This window comes from Clytia hemisphaerica, unplaced genomic scaffold (assembly GCF_902728285.1).
Source record: "Clytia hemisphaerica strain Z4C2 unplaced genomic scaffold, Clytia hemisphaerica genome assembly, whole genome shotgun sequence".
In the NCBI taxonomy this organism is placed as follows: Eukaryota; Metazoa; Cnidaria; class Hydrozoa; order Leptothecata; family Clytiidae; genus Clytia; species Clytia hemisphaerica.
Window position 1 is genome coordinate 760,759 of NW_027103486.1, and position 17,186 is coordinate 777,944.

Below are 17,186 nucleotides of genomic sequence, written 5' to 3' on the forward strand. Positions count from 1 at the left end.
GACTTTTATGAAATTTGGAGAATCTGCAAATGACTTTTTAGCGCAACTGCATTTTTGAAAAATTGAAACATTTTTTTATATTATGTATTATATGTTAGTTTTCTCAGTGATTCTTTTTGCGGAACGACCTCGAATAGGGAGTGTAGCATCCTTTCTCTAGATCTGCGCGTGGCGTAAAAAATCTGTATATGCACGAATTTCCTGAAAATGAGCCGGATGGATGGCGAAATGTCGACTTTGCTTCGTGATGGATTAGATCAAAATTAGTTTAGCACTATTCGAAGTATTTGTTTCATAAATTACTTATTTTAATTGAATATGATCTATATTTTGAGTATTACAATGTAAGATTTTTTATAAAAATTTCAAGTTTTGTACAAATAATAGTAGTAGTGCCAAAACTTTATCTCTTTTGCTTTTTTCCCGCTTCTTCCAGATGTCTGGGCCCAGTCTTTTTTTCTGCGTTTCATTTTTCAAAACAACAAAGATGGCCAGAAGACCAACGAATCTCTTCAATTTTTGATGTATATGCATTAACTTATGGCCCATTGAAAGGTAAATCAAGGTTACCTTCAACTTTTATGCCTTTATAGTTTCAACTACCTTTGAATTGTTACATTATATAGTATTCTTTCTTATTGTTGACTTTTTGTAAATTGGATTTCATCTCAAAACAAAAAGTTTTTATCTCTGCCATGTGTTTCAAACTATACTTATTTTCAACTCTTCTGTCTTCAGGTGGACTTTGGAAAAAGCTTGATGGTTAATTTTTAACTACCGACCGACCAGGCGGCTGAGAATCAGCGGTATTTTGGTGGGTGAACGTGCACACAACATAACACATATTAACAAAAAGACAAAAGGAGTAGCATAAAACCAAAATATACATAGCATTATGACTACATGAACATATTGTAATTGACAGAGGATAATATAAAGTAGTCCTGCTGAACACAAATTGTGCCAGTTTACAATAATACTTGTTTATTTCGCGCTAAAGGAAAAAGCTTTCAGAAGATGACTGACTGGAAAGCAAAATTAAAATGATAATTAATGGTGAATGGTTGCTATTTTCGTCATTGAAAATTTCTTTAATATTTGTGCGATAACGGAATCATTTTGATTTGGTTTGATTGATTCCATCACTTGCTGACTCTCAAGAGATTGTGTTTAATTCATTGGAGCTTGACGGGCTGATTACAATAAAGACTAATTTATATTTGTAAGATAAAGTGATAACAAAAGCATGATTGATGGCTTTAGCCCAAAAGACAACTTAAATGATAAGTACATATATGTGACTTTTGATGCTGACTCAAATATATTTTCCAACAAGATCTTTCAACATAAAGTCTTTTTAATGATGTACCAGCGAATCAACTTATATTTTCATAAACAATTGACATGATATGGTAGATACCATTTGTTATATTGTTACCGCCTACTAAATAGTATGATAGCATTACTTTTTTAATATACTTACATTATAGAATTTTTTGGATTTTATTCTGCAAGGCCAGGTCTTGAAAAAATGGGTTTGGATTTTTTTTTTTTTTTGAATTGTTCATAAATTTGTCTTTGTAAAAGTTTTTTAAAGCGCTCAGTATTTGTGAATTTGTGAATTTGTGTATTTTGTATTTAAGGTTTGGCTGTTCTTTTTTTGCTTTTTGCACTTTGAGCCTGAAATTGTTCCTTTTCCCTTCCCATTATCCTGTGGCTCTTATTAATTTGATCCACAAACTGCTCAAAACCCGGCCTACTTTTCGGGGCTCGAATTGTTCTTATGAAATTCTTACCAAAATGAAAGTTTGACTTATCAAAAAATAATTTGTTCGTGTCGAAATTTCTTCGCTTTGCGAAAACGGAACAGTCGTTCCACAGCCCCTTTTATTATTTTTTTTATCAAATTCTCTTTCATCACCAATACGGTTTGGTATATATATGTTATGCCCCTTAAAAATACCGGGTGCGCCACAAAAAAGTTTCTCTCTTTAAAACTAATTTTCTCGAAATTGGAAAATTTTAAAAGAAACATTCCTATTCCATTGGAAAGAAGAAAGAGAAACTTAAATTTTGATGGGTCATTTATTAAATCCGGTTCATTAGATTGAAAGTTATGCTCAATTGACTAAAAAAGTTACTTTCAGAAAGTGCCCGAAAACGTTAAAAATCGACCTATCAAATTAAACAGAGGCATAATTACATGATGCATCAGTATTTTCGTTTCAGTCATTAAAAATGATAATTAGCTGTCTAGATGACATTTTGTTATATAGAGGAAGGTTGAATTTCAATGAAAGAAAGAACTTCATCGAAAAAAGCCAAAAAATCTGGTAAAATTCATAAAAATACATCAAATATGGGTTTCGAGGTATATCCAGGCTTACATAGACTTTATCCAGTCTAGAACCAAAAATGTGAGGAAAGTTTCGATAAAAGTAAATTAAAATGATTTTGATGAAGATTTTAAACCCTTTCGAACCATCAGTTTCAAAATTTATGTGTTTAATTACTGAAAAATGCTCTTAATCATGCAAAGCCTATTGTGATTGCCAATTTTGAAAATAAAAATTTGATAGGTCGATTTTTAACGTTTTCGGGCACTTTCTGAAAGTAACTTTTTTATTCAATTGAGCATAACTTTTGACCTAATGAAACGAATTTAATAAATGACCTATCAAAGTTTAAGTTCATCTTTCTTCTTTCTAATGGAATAGGAATGGTTCTTTTAAAATTTTTAGATTTCGAGAAGATCAGTTTCAAAGAGAGAAACTTTTTTGTGGCGCACCCGGTATATACAGGGCGTTTAACTACAATATGTATATTAAAATTTCGTTTTTCGAACTATATAACGTTGCTAAAAAAGCAAATGAAAACAGGCAACCTGGATGGGTTGGAGAGACTCCGTACACCCGGAGAGCGCTGTATTTCCGCTACGGGGCCTATCCGTACAGAAGTAGAGCCTTCCCCAGGCGACACTAGATCCACTCTTAACCCATGCGGAAAAGAGGGAATCGCCTAAGTAAAATCAAAAAGGGAAAAAACCTCAGCTCTCGGTGATTCCCAGTAATTATGAAAAAAGCGAATAAAAAGCCGAAGGCAGCACTAAATATAAAGGAAAACGCGTGAAGAAACAGTCCAACTGACGCTACCTAATAACTGAAATTATAACTTTCTCATAGTGTAGACAAAAAAAACAAAAAACTAGAGCGTCTAAACTACAATGTACAGAAAGTACGATAGTACGTATAGAAAAGCTGACAAGTGACACGTGTGACTAAGCTCAATTATAAATATAAATAGGAAACTACCCAATGAAGAGATAAGAGGGGACCTAGTATTGCCTGGGGAGGGCTGTGAGTGTAATGCTATGGGGCCTATCCATGCATGACTAGGGAGACCGCTCCAGGCAATACCAGGACTGCTCAAATCCCAGACAAAAAGGACAGCCCAAGTAGGAAAAAAATCAGGAGTAACAAGAAAAAAATAGGCACTGAAAAGTACTGAAGGATACCTAAAGGATAGGTACTGAACCTACATGCCAACATGTCAAAACTCAAGAAAAAATTTACTACGCATCAAATTCAAAGTATTCGTTAGTATATCATAATCGATTAAAAATATAGTATAAATTGAAAATAAACGACCACTTATTGTAAAAGAAAAAACAAACATTTTTATGAAAGTGGGTAGAGAACTAAGAAGTGACGTGAACTACAAAACGCAAGGGGTAAGAGGGGGAGATAGTGGGGGAGTTCACAGCCTCAACACGTTCTCTTCCAACTTGGCTCTAAATAAGATTCTATTTTCCATCACATGCCAGTTATCAATTAGGTCCACACAAAAGTCAACCTCGTCTGAATGATCTGCAACTAAAGACTTAACATTTCGTTTGACATAATTTTTGTCGAGTAACACATGAACAATATCTAGATTCAAACAGTTCACCGTGCTGTTTGCTGTATGGGTAAAACTATGGGATATGTCGTCTCCAGATGACAGCATGTGGTACATGTATGCTGCTATCGATGGATTTTTGGTCGCCAGGTGGAGAAGTGACAATTTTCGCTTGTTGATGTGAGTGGTAACGTCCGGGAGATTGTAGATGGTATTCAAGAGGTTACGTGATTTCTTGGATACGCCAAAGAGTGCCTTTAAACAAATACGAGCCTGTGTGTTTAATAGGACTGCATCTGACTTGAGCTCAACGAGTTCGAGACCATACAGTAACTTAGGTACAACGATGGAAGTAAATAGAGTCACAATCTGGTTTGGATGACATTTACGAATACCAGCACTAATAAGGGAGGTAGCCACTGACCACATGCATGCTATGCGATCTAACATATGTCTTTTAAGAGTAAGAATGTTCTTGTCAATCTCCCACTGAAAGCCAAGGTGTTTTAGGGTCTCCTGCTTCTGGACGATAGTGTTGTCGATCCGGATAACAGGATTTCTGATTGGAGTTTTGCCAGATATTGTAAACTGGGTCTTGATCTGATTGTACCTGAGACAGTTGCTGACACCGTGATCGATACAATGGTCAATCATCATTTGAAGGTGAGTGAGAGTAGGACTCATTAATATGATGTCGTCAGCATAAGCTATGATACCTGTGTGGAGATTGTTGGGGAGGAATGTTCCAATCTGGAGAGACTTCACTCGGAGAAGGAGATCTTCAATGTAGATGCTGTACAGAAAGGGAGAAAGGATGCTTCCTTGACGAACCCCTTGAGTCAATAAAAGTTCTTTCGAGTAATGGGCAGCATAGTGAACAATGGCAGACCCATTCAGATAGAGTTTTATCAGCATTGATAGGACCTGGTTTGGAATGTCCCTATTTTGTAGTTTGCAGAAAAGGGTGTGCCAATTGCATGAATCAAACGCTTTTTCAGCATCTAGACTGCATACGTATACGGAACTGCCTCGATTATTGTAGTATTTCAAAGTGTCTGAGATCAATAGTTCTGCGTGTAGGGTGGAGGAACCAGCTACAAAACCAAATTGAGAGTCTGTGTGGTTGGAGATGTCTGGGCATTTGATCAATACAACTAGTTCTATTACTTTAGTCATAATTGGGATAAGGCTAATCCCACGATAGTTATTAGGGCCATTTAATGATTTCTTATAGGATTTAACGAGTGGAATAAGAATTGAAGTGCCTAGTTGGCTTGGTAAACGTGATGACGAAAAAAGTTTGTTAAGTAGGTCAGTCAGGTATGACTTGAAAGTAGGGCTTTCCGCACAGAGAAAATGTTCCGCTTTGATCTGAAAGGGATCTCTAGACTTTCCGAATTTCAAACGACTGAGAGCATCTGCTACGTCCGATTCAGTGACGTAGAAATCATCTGAGGGATCTTGATTTATCTGCTGCAGAAGTTCGTTGAGTTTTAGATTGGATTCTGCGTTGTTAGTATTAGGAACACGCGGTGTGTTTAACAAGTTATTGAAATGAGAATGGAATTCATCTGTAATATCTGACTTGTTGGATTTACCATTTATTGTATAGAGTTTTTGATCATCATTTCTCAAGGATCTAAGTCTTTTCCAATAGGATTCTGGTTTAACGTCTTTCAGTTTATCAATATTGATGTAGTGTCTGGCTGTAGCATTGGTCTTAGCACGCTTTACATGATAACGAAAGGATTTGCGTGCGAATCTATATCGACAATATGAAGTGTCAGTAGGAGATTTAGGGAAACCGTTGTGCTTCCAGATATTAAACATTGAACGTAGGACCTTGTGGGCTTTTCGGATATCGTCATTCCACCATGGTTTGGATTGGAAAACATATGCAGTTTCTTTGAAGGACTTGCAGGCTTCACTGGCGCATGAACGGAGGGTGGAGTGGAATTCGTCTAACGCATCCTCAGAACTAAAATCAAGTTTGTTGATGGCTGTGGCTACGTAAGATCGGTAGAGATCAACAAATTTGTTGTTTTTCCAGAGATGGTTTGGAACAAATTCAGATTCAAGGGTGTTGTCGACGACATCCTCGTTTATTGTTGGTGTGAGCGGTGTGTGAAAAATAGCTGATACCGGAAGGTGGTCACTGGTGTTGTCAGGGTCAGGATCGTGTACCGATACTTTGACGATAGTTTCTATAGAGGACGCCTTTATGTTGATTCGTTCTTTCCTGTGGCTGCACGGACTTTAAGCGTCGAACCTGGTTCTTTGCCTACTGTTTGAAAATTTGTGTTTTTTTATACTTGTATTTTGTCGTTTGTCTAGACTAGTAAACTTAGGTCCTGACACATCCCGCATGCCGGATCTGAAAAATAGATACATGTCTTTCGCTTTTACGAAGAAGCCTTCACCGTTTGGCTCTTCTCCCATCATCGGGCATCGGGAATATCACGGGGAAAAATCTACCTAGCTACATATGGATCACAAGATTTGCGATTGGCTACGTTTCGAGAGGTTCTTCTCCCATCATTGGACATTGATGAATTTCACATTGCTACGTTTCGAGAGATTCTTCTCCCATCATTGGGCATTGATGAATTTCACATTGAAAAAAAGCTAGCTAGCTTTATTTTTGAAAACTATTATAGAAAAACAAAACAAAATTTGTTTTATAACAGAGACTGGAAGAAAGGTTAGGGAACAATATTTTAGTAATTTGATTGAATTTGGTTGAAGAATGAAATTTCTGGAAAGGTGAACCTTCATGCATGCTTCAAGATAATGTGATGCGAGGAAATATTTTTGGTTTCGTCATGTCATAAGAAGAGAGTTCATACCACTTTATACTTGCAAAACAAAACTAAGATTACTTTTACGTGATCATATGAAAATGTGGTGTACTTTTATACAAAAAGAGACATTGGTGACCTCTGAAAAAATTACCCTCTTGTGCTTAATTGTAGATGGACATTTTGCAATTTTTTGGAAAAAAATCACCCAATTAGCATTTTGTAGTGAACTCCAATTTATGAAATTTTCCTGATAAAGTGCCAAAACTTTATTTTCCTTGGTTTTTTTGGGGAAAATCACCCCAAAATCAGTTAATAATGATCTCCCTCCCCCCATTTTATGGATTTTCTCTGAGAGTACTGCCCCTGCATCTTCCACCCCCTACAAGTAAGCATAAAAGAGTACGGTTGAATGCAGAATTTATGAAATGATATATAACAACAATCTCTACCAAAAAAATTATAAACAACACTCCATACAATTGTGAAAGTTGAAAAAGTGCTTTCCTACAGATTGTTGATGATTACTGTTAGTACCTTTAATAATGCTTAAGAACATCAAACTTTTAACTTTTTACTTTGAATGTAAAAAGTACTTTTTTATGAGATTATTCATCTAATTTGATAGCTAGAATTTCTTGAGTCTATTTGCACATAAAACACATTACATCAGTACTCATGGTGTACTCCACTTTTTCGCAATCTTTTATTTTTCCATCTTAAGAATATTGTATTCCCTTGTATGTATATATTATATAAATAATCTCCTTTATTTTTTAACTTGATCACTGTTTTCAAAATATTATCCATTTCTGGTTTTATAATCTAAACATACTCAACATGAAAAGTTTTTGCTTGATTGTCAGCCAATTAATTCGCTACAAAGAAATTCCATAAAAAAATGGTTATAAGAATAAATTATCGAACTTTTTTACTATGTTTTAAATATTCACGAAATGAAACTGAAGTGTGTAAAGTATTTAATATTATGAATTGTCTTATTTTTTCTTCAAACTTTTCTTCAAAACCAATTATTTGCTCTATGGCTTTCTCAAAAACATTTTCTGCAAGAACCATGAATATATAAAAGAATATACACCAAACAAGCAGTTCTGAGAGCATGCTCTGGGTGTCTGTTTTATCAAAATAAAAGGGGTCGTTGTAAAACACAGAGTAGCTCCATGGAGTACTCCAATGGCGTACCTATTGGAGTACTCTAAAAAAATATTGCAGACCAGATTTTAGATCGCCGCGAGAGGAAAATAAAGACCTCTATAATTTTGTATTTGCTCTAAAACCACTCTGTAGCAAGAGTGTGGCTTTCATGTTGGTCTCTTTTTATATCCTTTCATGTCATCTGCATCACATTGAGTATGAAATTCTCATATCAAAGAAATAAGTTGGCGGACTCCATTTATTGTGATTTTCTTATTATTTTGTTAATTGAAGTGTGTTTTGTCAATAAAATGACAATGAATAATTTAATGCTCTAAAACCCCTCTGTAACCTCTCTCACAGACTGTCCCCAGCTGCCATTTCATATCCAGTCATACTACCTGCATCATATTGAGTATGATAAAAATTCCTTTTGGAAATGGGTTGATAAGCTATGTATTCTATGATTGTCACAATATTTTCTTTATAAAAGTCAATCTGTTGACAAAAGGACAAAAGAAAAATATTGCTTAAGAAAGCTCTAGTGCCCTACTGGTGTTACATAAATAATATAACACACAATACTATATACAATTACACTCATATTATATGTATTATTATAAAGTGTTTGATATATCAGAGCTATTCTGCAAGCTAAATCTGGTCTGTTATTTGTAGAATCAACAAAGATTTTTAAGCAGAGAGCGTGCGCTATATGAGCTTTACTGCCAGAAATGATGGTAGCCATTTTTTCACAAACAAATACTTGAGAAATTCTTTTGATTGCTATAAATTGGAAGTTTACAGCTGGTGGAAAAGGTTGATTATCAAATTTGTGATATTCATCGCTCTGACAGGTATTTTAGGAGGTACTCCATTAGGTACTCCATGGAGCTAATCCATGTTTTACAACGACCCAAATAAAAGGTCAAACCAAAGAAATATAAGAAATATAATACTAACTATATTTCCGTTTTATGAACGTTTTGTGTGATAAGATTGAAGAGAAGAAACTAGATGTGCGCAGTTGCAGTTAGGGAATTTCCCAATGTATATATGAATACAAACCACAAACGATTATTACACGTTCAGCCTCTGGCTGTTCAAGCCGGGACAAAAAAAAATGGCCTACCACCCTCCTTTCAACACATGGGACCATTCAAAAAGTACGTACGCTCGAGAGGGGGTACTCCCAAAAGCGTACGAGGGGGAGGGGGGTCCTTGAGGAAAAGTACGTATGCTCGTAATTTTTCCTAAACTGTCTTTTTTGAGAGAAAAACGCAATATTTTCACATCAAAGAATGGTTTTTGCGATTGTTATTTTCATTTCTCCTTTGGTATTTTTGTTCATCTTATAGATTCTTTTAATTTCTTGAGACTTTGTTATAAATACGATTGGATACCTACATATTCTACTGTTACAAGAGTTACAAGTTTCGACTTTGGTTAGGGGAGTGTACTAAAAAGCGTACGTACGCTGAAGGGAAGGGGGTACACATAAAGCGTACAAGGGGGAGGGGGAGTCAAAAATTTGCCTTTTTCGAGCGTACATACTTTTTGAATGGTCCCCCGCTGAGGCCTATGTTTGGAGTTCATAGGTAATGGGAACTGCAGACGTGTAGGCGCTCATCAACGTCCCCCATGTTGAATGGAAAAAATGTGACACCTCCCAAACAGGGCGGGTGCAAAATTTACGCCCATAACGTTTGTTCCGAAAATATTTTTTTTAAAAGAGATTTTTGAACCCCCTCAAAAAAATCCCAGATCCGCCTCTGGAAGGAAACCATACAATTATGTGAAAAAAGGAGAAAACTACGGAAAGACATGCTATCATCTCCTAACTGTGAAGATGTGAGGAAAAAGTATCGTGAAATCAACAAACTTGTAAAAAAGGAAGTCCGCAAAGCAAAGAAAGAGAAGCTCGAAAACATGATAAAACAACTTGAAGATGATTTTCAGAAAAAGAATTCTCACAGCCTTTTCAAATCCGTTCGCGGACTTGAAGGCAAACCATGAAAAAATGTCCCAGCCCTAAAAGGTGCAAACGGGAAAAAGACCACAGACCCAGCCGAAGTCCTTGAAATTTGGGAAAAGCACTTCAAAAACCATTTGAACACGGAATTTCCCAGAAACGAACAGACGCTAGAAACGATCGAAAATCACCATCCTGTTCTTACCGAGGAAGACGATTTCATAATATTGAAAGAGGCTATCGCCTCCCTTAAAAATAACAAAGCTCCCGGATCTGACAGCATCACACCAGAAGTGCTGAAAGCAGGTGGAAACACAATCGTTGATGCGCTCAAGATTATTTTTGATAAGATCTTGGATTCAGTAGATACTCCATCTCACTTTGCTAAGATGATTGTTACCCCGATATTCAAGAAAGGTGACAAGGAAAATCCAGCAAACTAGTGAGCTATTGCCCTTCTGTCGATCCCAGGAAAAGTTTTAAACTGTATCTTACTGCAACATATTCAAGCAAAAACGGAGGAAATTACAAGCGACAGGCACTCGTGCAAAGTGCATTCGACACCATCTGGAGAGAGGCTCTGTGGAAAATGATGAAGCGAATCGGCGTCAACGAAACTGTAATTAAGGTGATCAAAAACATGTACGAGAAGACCCAATGTGCTGTCAACGTAGATGGTAAATTAACCAACTGGTTTGAAGTGACAGTAGGTGTTAGACAGGGGTGCTTGCTATCACCAACGCTGTTCAACCTATTCCTGGAGTTTGTGATGGATGAGCTCCAAGAACTACAAGAGGCAACAATCCTTAACAATGGCTTGTGTATTGATGTTCGCTACGCAGATGATACCACCTTGATAGCAGCTGTCTTTGAGAAACTTCAACTTTCCACGAATCAACTACAGGACGCCTGTTTGAAATACGGCATGAAAATCAATACTACAAAATGCAAAGCCATCACAGCCAGCCCTCAGCAAGTTGTAATTGACAATAAAAATGTTGAGACTGTTCAAGACTTCATTTTCCTTGGATCAAATGTTCCTAGTACCTCCAAGGACGTCAAAAGACGAATTGCACTTGCAAATGTTGCCTTTGGAAAACTAAGACAAAAGATCTGGTTAAGGAGAGATGTCTCAAATACTCTTAAAATTCGACTGTACAATGCTCTCATTCTCCCAATCGCAATATACGGCGCGGAAACCTGGTCTCTAACAAAGCTTGATGAAAACAATTGTATTCGCTCCATACTGGGGATTAGACTCCAAGACCGGATATCACTCAAACGGCTACGCAAGAGAGCAAAGCTCAAAATGCCGATTGTCTATATGATCAAAAAGAGACGCTTGCTCTTAGGTTCCAAATAAACGGGCCCCCCCGCTTGTTAATTTTTCGAAAATTTTCCAACCCCCCCGGACCTTATTAGGACCCCCCCGTTTATTAATCTTTAAGAATATTTTCAGCTGTCAAAGAGAAGGCCCCTTATTTTGCTCTAAATAGCTTGATTTTAGCCTATTTTTACCTTATTTTTGGGTTTCAGAAGTACAATTTCCAACCCCCCCGGCAATTAGGTCCCCCCCGTTTATTAAAATCTAGAAAATTTTCCAACCCCCTCGTTTATTCGAACCCCCCGTTTATTTGGAACCTAAGAGTGTCTTGGTTTGGGCATGTAGCAAGACTGCCCGAGGAAAGTCTAGCTAAAATATGTTTGAAAAATGAATTCCAAGGCACACGAAGAAGAGGTAGACCTGCAAAAAGATGGCAAGATAAAATCAGGGAAGACACAGGTCTTCCATTAGCAACGGCCGAACGATACGCAAGTGATAGAACCAGATGGCGAGAGAAAGTTCAGAAGTGGGCGAAGCCTCAACCAGAGGTGTGCTGATAAGTCAAGTAAGTCAAGTCTATGTTTGTTAGTTTGTTTGGACTGCGGGTCAGTTCAGGGTTATGGAATCTGGGGGAGGCTGAGTGTTGGACGTCCTTAAAACATGTTTAAAGCCGCTGCACCTGTCGCAAGTTGGGGACTCCAGATTGCATTTGTTGAGTTTTTGGGTGGTTTGGTGTTTGTTTATGTGATTGCTGTTTTGTTTTTCTGCTTGGCTTTTTAAACTTTATTTTTATCGGTCTGTTGGTTCTTTTTCGCATAAAATTCTCATTTCTTGACAGAATGTTTGATTAGTTTGTTAAATATTTAGAAAAATTCAAAAAAATGGAAAAAATTGTATAATTATAAAAATATTAGTCCCCTTTTTCTTATTTAATATTTTCAACACTTTCTCTCCTTGAGGTCAGATCTCTGATCTTCACTAGATATAATTAAAATAGCAGTAGTATTGGGTGCTCTTGCTTTATCTCTGGGGTTCTTCTTCCATACGAAACCTTTTCCACCAAGATAAATATGATTTTGAGGTTAGGCCCCTAAACCCGATTTTTTTTTAAATTTTGGGAAGCTTGTTAGGATTAGATTAGGCTTTCAAGAGTCAAGAAATTGGATTTGGCTGTTTTTACGACCCTTCTTTAGTGATTTACAACCCTGATTGGTCCTTTATTTCTAATTATGTCAAAATGCCGCAAAAATGAACTTTTATTAAAATATTATCTTAGTGAAAAACCCTTACTCAACCGACGGATACATAATGCATAAAACATAATGCATAATATTTGAAAAATGTCAATTTTAGAGGCTATAATAAGGAGAATTTGAAAGATAATACTTTCAGCAAAACAAATAAACCATTTTCTACCAGAAAATAAAGGGTAGAAAGCTGTAAATTTGAATTTTGGATGATGAAGAAAATCCATGATCCACTGAAAATGCTTGTCGCCATTTTGATTTTCATAGTTGTATTTTACAGAACGTAGTATAGTGTAGAAAAAACACGAAAATATCTCCTCCGTATATTACTTTTATAACTCGAAAACGTAAATTTTAAAGCATAAGATCTCTCTGGGTTTTCTCAGAGATCTTTTCGAGCAATTGCTAATAAATTTCAACGGGTTTTCCCTCTAATGCTTTTTGTTAGATAAGCCAATATCCAGCCAATATAAATCAAACAGCTTCATGCGAAAGCGGTACAAAAGCTAGATCAAAGAAAATAGACTTTAAATCTTTTTACATTGGAATGTTTTGTTTTTTTTGAGAAAGAAGAAGGGGGAAACCTTCCTGATTCGTTCGGATTCGAAAAGTAAATATTATGTCTGGGGAAATCCCTCTGATTGGAATGTTTACAAGAAACTCTTCTAAAGAGGTTTTCGTGGTTTTAGCCTCTACAAAGGAGAGTTTTAGAAAATATAAAATCGTTCTGTAAATTACACAATACTATTATGCATTATGCAATATGCATTATGTTTTATGCATTTTGTACCCGTCGCTTACTCAACATTCGACACTCTAAAATCTTTCGTTTTCGGACAAAAGTGACATCGGAAAAAAAGACTTTATTTTATAGATTCGGACTATTATACTGTCGGACTAGAAAGTATCGGACTAGTGACATGCACCCAAATAGAGACGCCTCTGGTCCAAAAATTTAAGCCAAGCTTATACCAGTTTACACGTCTGCAAAAGTCCATACAATTCTTGAGATTTTTTCTTGTCAGCAATCCTTTCTTCCTTGCGCGCAAGTAGCAATATCCAGCCCGGTTCATATAATTTTTTTTTTTTTTTTTTTTTTTTAAAGGGAGAAAATATATATATTTGCCAGGACCACGGTTGACTGGCTAACACGAGCTAGCAAAAAAAATGATATTTTTTTTTAACAAACAAATAATCCTATCATAGGCGAAATATATATATTATATTCTAATTGAAGGCTGAGCTCACTTCCGAAGCATCAGTGTCATTTGAGCATGAAGAGACAATATAATTGTCTCGATACCATGGGTGTCTGGTTCCTCGGACACAGTATACCAGCGATTTCATGAGCGAGAGGTTGATCTTTCTCTTAACCCACGACGAAACAAGGCTGACATTAGTTTTTCTTTTGTCAGCGAGAAGTTCAACAAGTCTTTTTATGACCATGCTGCATTCTCTTGCCATCCCACCAAAAGCACTGAATACCATGGGACTAAACGACCCATGCTCCACTCTCAATACTCGTTCATTATACTGCCTTTTCTTTTCACGTTCGTTGATCTCGTAACACTTTTTGATTTCCAAGTCAGCATACCTCCGGGCTGTTGGGTTAAAAACCCTTATGTCAAAAAATGCCCTTTGGTGAGTGACCCAGAAATTGCGAGCGGAGACGTCCAGACGAGCTTCGGGTGTGACATTAGCGGTCGTCTCACGAAATCGTTCACCAGTCAGTTCACTTAATGGTGGTTCAACTTTTACGTCGTTGCACACTTCAGTCATCAACTTAGCAGTGACATCGCGGAGAGTATTGTGACGTTGGGTTACAAATCCACCTTTTTTGCATGATAAGGCATGCTGGATGTTGAAGGGGGACCCGCATGGACATCTTTCGGGAAGACGTGAGAGTTGATAACCGTAACGTATCTTGAGGAGATCCCAGAATGATTGTTTGTCCAGTTGATACCCCTCGTCCTTGATGGGAAGGGTGGTAAGCCATAATGACGCGCCACATTCACTGTTCAGATTGAGCAACCTAAGTTTCGCCTTTGACATTTCGTCTGATGATTTTATTGTGTTCAAAAGTTCATTTATTCTGCTCTTTTTACGTTCTCGAATGATAGACTTTGCCGTTTTGATTTGTGCTTCGTTCTCGTCGCTGGCCGCAGTGTTTTGATTTGTAATATCGTTTTGAAGTGCCTCGGTAACTAAGCACGAATTGGCGAACTCAAAATTTGCTTGTTCACTGAATATTGGGATTCCAAGTCCTCCTTTGCTTGGCGGGAGAGAGAAAAGTTTGCGCTCAATTTCTGAGGGTACAATTCCACCGGTGATAGCGGGTATAAGCTCAGTTGAAATGACGTTGTCGATCCTATTAAAGTACGCTGAAACATCAGGGATCGTCCGCATACAATAATTGAACTTATGTTTATAGCCTGCCGTAAAGCACGTATACGCCTCTTGTGGGGCAAATTTGGCAATCTTTGCGAGCGTACTCAGTTCACTCACCCAATCGTCAATTTTTTCGTTGATAAATTCGTCCCTGTATTCTAGGCTGCCGACTGCTGCTCCCAAGTGTTTTCGGCCATCTGTTGTAATTTTTACTTGTGTATCGCTAAAAATCTCCATCGCCTCAGATAAAAATTCTGGTTTGACTATTAGCCAGGTTTTTTCCTCTTGCTGGTAATAGCCGAATTTAGGGCCTTCATCTCGAATGTACAGCCAAAGCTGTTTTAGTTCCCAAATTGTCCCGGCACCGAATAAATCATCAGCATATCCGGCTGTTCTTGCTTTCTCATCAGACGGTTCCTCACGGAGAACATAACGCACGATTAGGGGAATAGTTGCTATAGCATATACAAACATTGCAATTGGGTCTCCCTGTGTAGTTCCTTCAGTAGATTTTAGTTCCTTTCCCCCGAAAACAAAAAGACGGGCTGGTGATTGGTAGCAGTTTTGTACGAATGTCGAAAGAGGTGGACAGATGATTATTACGTTGTGAAGAAAGACGTTTCGGTTCACGGCATTGAAGGCGTTCGCAGCATCAATTAATAGAACTGCTTCGGATTCATCTTCCTCAAATAGTGTACGCATAGCGTGAACGGCTGCTTCGCATCCTGCGTCTTGCCCGGCGCAGACCTGGAGGGATCCAATCGATCGTTTAATGTCCTCTTTGAGAATACTAACTATAGATTTTCCGATGATCCTTCTCAGCACCTCGCCTATCCCGATTGGGCGGAGGCCTGGGTTTTTGTCCAAGGGTATTAGACGGGAGGCCATTAGGGGTTCAAGGGATGTAGGGGAATGAATCTCGGTGCATACCATTTTTGCAAGGTTGGCGATCGAGGTGCAGAGATCAGTTGAGGCGGTTCCAAAGCTGTTGGAGGTGATGATCCTTCTCCATCCGTCACCATCGAGTCCTGAGGGGCCTGCTCCTCCGTTGGTTCGCATCGCAGACCTTCTAATCAAGTCGGGAGTAATGTCCTCGTAGCGTACAGAGTGAATCAACTCGTGAATGCCAGGGAGTCGAGGGAGTAATGCGTCAACGTGGGCTTCTTGGGGTTCCGGATGTTTTTGGTACAGAAGATTGAGTGTTTCGTCAGTGAGTGGGAGAACTCCATTCTGCATATTGTTCGTAAGGAGCTTGATTGCTCCGTTAATATTTCCCTTAGACATTTTGTTGATAAATTCCTTAGAGATGTCTTCGATCGATTTTGCGGTCTGTTTAGACTTGAGGTGTCTTTGGATTGTCTCACCTTCACGGATTAGTTCCTCGAAGTCCCCTTTCTCCCATAGATCAAGGCGTCTTTTTAAAGCAGCAGTGTGGTCCTTTGCTTTTGACTTTGCTGATGGCTTTTGAAGTAATAGTGCTGGCATTATCATCAATGCCTTGAGAGATATTGTTTTCATCGCAGAAGAGTCAACGAAAGCATTTATAAGTCTAGCTGTTTCAGATACAAATTTCTTTCCGGCACTGCCTGATGGAACAAGGAATAGATTTCTCCGCCAGTAGACAATTTGTTCGTAGGCCATATTGATGCTGGCTGTAGTATCGATAGATGATCTTTCTCCCCATTTGAAGGGTATACTGTTTGGGTTTGGGGCAGGTGGTTCGTCAGAGGCTGAGGATGCTGAGGTTTGTGTTGGTGTTGTTGGTGGTGCAGTGGTGATATTGTTCGGGTCGTGTGGCTGTGTTGAATCAATCTGTTTGGGCATTTTTTCATGTGATTCGTTTTTCCACTTTTGCTTCCAAGAGTTCTATCACAGAAATCACATTTCAGCTGCCCTTCTTGGTGAGGTGTTTGAGTGTTCATTTTGTTCAATAGATAGCAGCTAATGTCATGACAGAATGTCTAAATATTTCAACAGACAATAACAGACAAGATCAGAAGCATTTTGTTCGTTTGTTTCGACTTCTTTCGAACGACCAGATGTCTCTGCTTGGTTTGTTTTGTTTTGTTGGCTCAGACGTCCGCCATCTTGATTGCATCAGATAATAGATAGTATTTATCAGTCAGGAGTAATACCTTATACTCAGTGACTAAATGGAATGAGTATTTATGTCTGCCCGGTTCATATAATTGCGTAATCCTCGAATTGTCAATTTATCTTCCAAACCAGAAAATACAGCCAAACGCTTTGCAGTGAAGTTTCCTTCCAATTTTCTTAACCGACCTATGCATCTTAAAAGGTGTCATTTATCATAGTTTGTTAACTTCTTTAGTCTTTCTGTGTTCTTCTTTCGCCCATCCCGGTGCTTAGTAATTTCTTTCGTTTTCATTTCCGCGTTTTTCCTG

The 17,186-nt window shown here is 37.8% G+C and overlaps 2 protein-coding genes across 3 annotated transcripts in view; both read right to left on the reverse strand.

Annotated features, from left to right (window-relative positions):
• Window positions 1–16,946, reverse strand: part of LOC136798636 (protein dispatched homolog 1-like) — a 249,251-nt gene extending 232,305 nt beyond the window's left edge. For both annotated transcript variants that reach the window (XR_010845417.1, XM_067055279.1), the window contains exon 1: window positions 16,917–16,946. The gene's annotated coding sequence lies outside the window, so the exon portion shown is untranslated. The remainder of the gene's footprint in view (window positions 1–16,916) is intronic.
• On the reverse strand, window positions 13,621–16,605 carry LOC136798658 (uncharacterized). The gene has a single exon (XM_067055304.1). The coding sequence runs from the start codon at window positions 16,603–16,605 to the stop codon at window positions 13,621–13,623; it is 2,985 nt and encodes a 994-aa protein (XP_066911405.1).
• Window positions 16,947–17,186: the final 240 nt, after the last annotated feature.